General features: G+C 41.3%; 1 protein-coding gene across 2 annotated transcripts; it reads left to right on the plus strand.

The window, feature by feature from the left end:
- Positions 1-201: 201 nt before the first annotated feature.
- On the plus strand, positions 202-5,249 carry LOC149823412 (flavonoid 3'-monooxygenase CYP75B137-like). Of its 2 annotated transcripts, XM_090018823.1 has the most exons (3): positions 202-1,230; positions 4,059-4,127; positions 4,567-5,249. In XM_090018823.1, exons 1-3 carry the CDS (start codon positions 295-297, stop codon positions 5,188-5,190), a joined length of 1,629 nt encoding a protein of 542 aa, XP_089874949.1. In that variant the 5' UTR covers positions 202-294; the 3' UTR covers positions 5,191-5,249. The 2 variants fall into 2 exon arrangements, with proteins under 2 accessions (XP_089874949.1, XP_089874950.1); XM_090018824.1 differs by lacking the exon at positions 4,059-4,127.
- The last annotated feature ends 217 nt before the right edge of the window (positions 5,250-5,466 follow it).

Here is a 5,466-nt window from a genome sequence, read left to right on the forward strand (position 1 = left end):
GGTTGGCATACCCCTAACACGAACCCAACCCGTTTAATAAACGGGTTAGGCAGGTTGACCCGTTTACGACACGAACCTGTTTAAGCCAAACCCGAACCAGGTTAAGAAGCGGGTTGGCAGGTCAGGTCAGATTTTGCCAGCCCTACCACTGATATCTTCCGATACATAATGCCAGGGACTGAAAATGACAATCTAGCAAACCCCATGGAAGAGCCACAGATTCTCTTGCTCCTTCATGTTATGAAAGATGGGAAAACAGTGAGCTAGCTCTGCAACTAAACTGGTTAGGGAAGAATGGCAGTTGGTGAGGCATGGTCTTTGTGGTGGCAAACTACCAACAAGCATGACACAGTTGCCAGAGCACTCCTCTCATTAGCCATACCCATCCTACTGTTCCTATGGTTTCGCTTTCTTTCTCACAAAACCAGCAGGCTGCCTCCTGGACCACCAGGTTGGCCTTTGCTCGGCAACCTCCTTTCTTTGAAGCCAAACCTACACGAGCACTTCGCTGACCTCGCCAGGCTCTACAGCCCCATCTTTAGGATCAAGTTAGGCACCAGGCTCGCCGTGGTCATAAGCTCACCCTCACTAGCCCAGCAAGTGCTCAAGGAACACGACGCGGTCTTTGCTAACAGGGACGTACCTGTTGCTGGCAAGCACTTCACTTATGGTGGCTCGGACATAGTATGGAGCCCTAATGGACCAACATGGCGCATGTTACGCAGACTTTGTGTTCAACAAATGCTCAGTGCAACTGTCCTAGATGCACTTTACATGCTACGCAGGAGCAAAGTTCGACAGAGCGTGGCCGACGTCTATGTGAAGTCTGGGACGCCAACCAACGTAGGTGAGCATGTGTTCTCAGCCATAATTGGAACCATAACCAGCATGCTGTGGGGAGGGGAGGATGAGGATGAGGACGAAGAGGGGAGTGGTGAGGCTGGTGTTGAGTTCAAGAAATTGGTAGGAGAAGCGACTGAAATCTTAGGGAGGCCCAACATAGGGGATGCCTTGCCAGCCTTGAGATGGTTAGACCTTCAAGGTGTGGAGAGAGATGTGAAAAAGGTTCTTCCTCAGTTTGATGATCTGATCAACTCCGTTATAGAAAAGAGATTGAAGAAAGATGGTCAGGATAAAGGCAAGGATTTCCTGGGGTATCTTCTCAAAGTGAGAGAGGATGGGGATGAGAAGACACCACTGACCATGAACCATGTCAAAGCCTTACTCATGGTACGCATGGCATTCTTTTCTCCTTTCTTCTCTCTTTCTTTCCATTTGGATTCAGTTGCCTTGAATCTCTTATTTATCTTGACATAAGTTTTTTTATGCTAAAATGAGCCAATCTTAAACAGTTCATTTTTGGGACCTAGATCGAGAAAAAACTGGATTCAGCATCTGATCTTTCTATGGATCTGCCTTTGCTTGGATCACTAGATCAGTTACATGTTAGGCCAAGTGTTCAAGTTTGGCTCAGTTCATAAAGACTCACCTATGCTTAGCTCTTGGAAAATCATATACTAATTTATTGATAAAAATTGAACGCAAAGCATGATTTTAGCTGCAAGACATTAGAATTCATGTTTTTCGTTTTATCTTTGAAATGAAACCATTGGGGGCTCCTCGTGGTTGGTAGGAGATGTCAGTGGAAGTCTCCTTGTGGTACTGGGACGTTGTAGGTTCAAACCCCAGTGCTACAGTTGAGTATAATAATTGATGGGGACTGCCTGACCCCGGCTTGCCTTTCAAAAAAATATATATATCTTTGAAACCAAAAAATAAAAGCAACTAAAACCTGAAAACGATGCATACTAAAAAAAGGACACACTAAAAAAAATCTTAGGAAGAGAACATTGTCTTTTGTGGAAAAAAAAATGGTCCCCTCATTAAAACGTCCAAATTAAAAAAAATGGACCGTACAATGTTCGCTGTTTGATGACGATATACAGGCAACTTGAACAATCATGGATAATGGGTAGAATTACTTCATTTTGCATCGTGTAACCGGATCCGTTCACCATTTTACATGTTTTAACAAGTTTATTATGGTTTTTTTTTTCAGATATAGATCCAATTACGAAATTATGTCTAAAACCATGAATTTTTGCCTCAAATATGGATTTGATATTGAATTTTTGCCCCCAAATATGGTTTTCCCCCCGAGTATAGATCTAGAATTGGATTTTAGCCCCGAATGCCTAAAAAAAATCTTAAGCAGTTAGCGTCCAAACAAAAGAAAAATGAAATATTCCATGATAAAAAATTAGCAAATAAAAAAAAAAAACTACAATAACAAATAGTTTTTTTTTTTTGGATAATCCAAGTGGAAAACCCCACACCACGAATACACATGGGCTGGCCTCCAGTTGGTGAAAGGTCCCCATGTTCACGAGGGAATACACCCAGCTGTGACCTTTTCGAATATAACTGATTACAGTGACCGAGCTGTGTACGGACACCTGCTTCCTCACCGACCGTCTCGCGGCCTCCTGAATCATCATCCCGAGGGACAACACCCTCTCTTTACCTTGGCCAGATCTCTGTTCAACTTTTTTATGGCAATCGTCGTCAACTCATCTTTTTCATTGAAAAACTTTATATGTATGTCTAGAAATCTCTCGTCGATCGTCAATACAACAAACAAGAGTGGTGGTGGTAATGATGACATTAATGGTGTTCACAAAAAAACAGTTCTAAAGATAAACAATTATAAATGAAGGCAATAGATTGCTCTAATAAAAAATGATTCAAGAGAATGAATCCACAAATGAAACCCCCAAAAAATCAAACATTTTCAAAAACGAAGAAGGGAAGGTCTAACAATGCATACATTCTCATCGAGGGTGACACGAAGACCAACGTCCATTTTTGAGTCCTGAGATCTTTTGCTTCAGCCTCCTCATCTTCGATTCAAGCTTCGAATTAAAGATTAGGTCAAAAATTAAAGAGCAAACCCCCAAATTCCATGAGGTCAAGCAAGAGAGGGGTGTGTCCCTCGCTACACAGGGCAAGAGAGGGGCTCCCCTTCATTGCACACGAGAGAGAGGGATAGAGTCGGTCAAGAGAGGGGTGTGTTCATCGCTGCACAGGGCAAGAGAGGGGCTCCCCTTCGCTGAACAAAAGAGAGAGCGAGAGTCGGGCAAGAGAGGGGCATGCCTATCAAGGCAATTTTTTTTTTTGTTAAACTTCGTTTCCCGTCTTGTTCTTTTTGTAACAGGGAAGGGAGTGGAACAAAAATAACGATGTTTAAAGGAAGCGGCAGATGGCTTTCCGCACGTCCGCCGCATCCAATGTTTATTAAAAATAGTCTTTTTTATGATTTTTGTCTCGCGCAACGGGCAGGATGTGCCATCAAACATGACCTCAAGGACATGTTACATGTCCCTTGTATTAGACAAGCATGATTTTCTTTATGGTTGTTAGAAAGAGTTTTTCTAGTGTTTGAATCACCAAGAACAATTTGCCTGCATTTCAATAAAAATGTCTGCCCTTAGTTCATTTACATGCTTGTTTTCTCCTTGATCCTAATTTTTCATGTTTTAAGAGCTTCATGTTAATTACAACTCTTATGCTTGTTAATTCAATGAAAGGCCTTAATTATTAAGGACTTGTCCTGGTGACAACAGCACATTCATATATTTGTAAATCCACAAAAAAGGAAAAAAGAAAAACTAATGTATGGTAGAATTTCCTTATAAAGTATACCAAATATTTTTGGTGATTCTCAAATAGAAGTTCAAGTTCAAAAGTTGCAACCAAGTTTGCCAATCTTTACAGCAGGATGAAGAAGCTTTAAAGTATTTATTTTATACATATGAGACTAACCTGTCTTAAAAATGCCGCATATTATCAGAATATAATGTCAAAATGATATTAAAGGTAAGATATCATAATACTTAAAAGGAGGAAAATCGCATTGATCTAATGTACTTAAAAGGAGGAAAATCACTTTGATATACTAATACTTGAGATGAAACTCACTTTGGCATGTTCAATTTGCCAAGGACTCAGCCTATTTCTATAATTCGTCCATACACAAGTTTTTTTTTCTTTTTTTCCAGCTAGGACAAGGGGAAACACCCCCTCTCCCCCATCATCATCATGACGGCACATTGGCAGACCTCCTGTTGGTAAGCTCCTTGCGCTCCAAGCATACTTTTCTTTGTTCATATACATCACTTTCCATTGTTGAAAATCACCAATTTGACATGAATCCATGGTAGCGCAACAGCCAGAGCGTCCTTCCCAAAGTGATATGCTACTTTTGGTGTCTATACAAAGAATATAAATCATGGTTTTACAAAGAATTTCGAAGAGCACCAACTACGGCATGAGAACAATAGTATATCCATACATGATGGATCCATGATTGACTGCACTATATATGGCCTTCAAACAAGAACCTCTGTGATTGGTTTTCACAATAGTGACCATAGATATCACGTAGAGACTATGGTTTTATTACTTGATTGCTTACTGTGTCCTTTATATCTCTTAATACCCTTTAAAGAACATCTAGTCTATCCCATCTGCACATAACATGAAAAAGGTGTCTTTGGTGAGCCACAGGACATGGTCATAGGAGGAACAGACACCACATCCAACACAGTAGAATGGGCCATGGCTGAAATGTTGCAGAAACCAGAGATACTGATCGAAGCACAAAGAGAACTGGAGGAGGTGGTTGGAGTTGATAATATAGTAGAGGAGTCAGATGTGCCAAAGCTACGATATCTGAAAGCAGTGATCAAAGAAACCCTACGCCTACACCCAGTTCTACCACTTCTTGTGCCACACTGTCCCAGCTCTGCCTGCAATGTGGGCAACTACGTTATACCAAAGGGAACAAGGGTTTTCATCAATGCCTGGGCAATCCATAGAGATCCTGCATATTGGGCTAATCCATTGGAGTTTGATCCAGAGAGGTTTCTACGAGAACCAGAATGGGATTTCACTGGAAAAGATTTTCGATACCTTCCATTTGGGTCGGGGAGGAGGATATGCGCTGGCATCGCTATGGCTGAGAGGATGGTCGGGTATTCCTTGGCTTCTCTGATACATTCATTCAACTGGTATGTGCCAGAGGGAGAGAAGCTTGACCTCTTAGAGAAATTTGGGATTGTGATGAAGAAGGCTGTTCCACTTCTTGCTATCCCTGAACCACGATTGTCCAAGCCAGAACAATATGATTGAATTTGTAATATTAAACTGTTACAGAATGTCATACTTTTCTTAAAATGTCTGTATTTTGTGAACGGAAGTGGTTTTCTCTATTGTTTCTTATGTTGGTTAATGTTCAAGGTAGTGGGCAAGATAATCCAAAGCCCACGTATGACTTTGTGCTCAAGGTAGAAGAAAGTGGGTAGGGCATCCAATGCCCACGTTTGACTTGAAGAACACTCAAAGCCCACATATTTCAGTTTTCTAGTTTATAGGGATTTACTTTTGTTGGTAGAGTCTCAAAAGTGG

Source organism: Nuphar pumila, chromosome 10, assembly GCF_984573655.1.
Source record: "Nuphar pumila chromosome 10, dmNupPumi1.hap1.1, whole genome shotgun sequence".
NCBI lineage: Eukaryota > Viridiplantae > Streptophyta > Magnoliopsida > Nymphaeales > Nymphaeaceae > Nuphar > Nuphar pumila.

What these genes read in the sequence shown, in the direction of transcription:
- LOC149823412 (XM_090018823.1), top strand. Translation starts at nt 295, where the DNA reads ATGGCAGTTGGTGAGGCATGGTCTTTGTGGTGGCAAACTACCAACAAG. An exon ending in ATGTCAAAGCCTTACTCATG is followed by an intron (nt 1,231 to 4,058) that starts GTACGCATGGCA and finishes CTTTTTTTCCAG; the next exon opens with CTAGGACAAGGGGAAACACC. An exon ending in CATTGGCAGACCTCCTGTTG is followed by an intron (nt 4,128 to 4,566) that starts GTAAGCTCCTTG and finishes GGTGAGCCACAG; the next exon opens with GACATGGTCATAGGAGGAAC.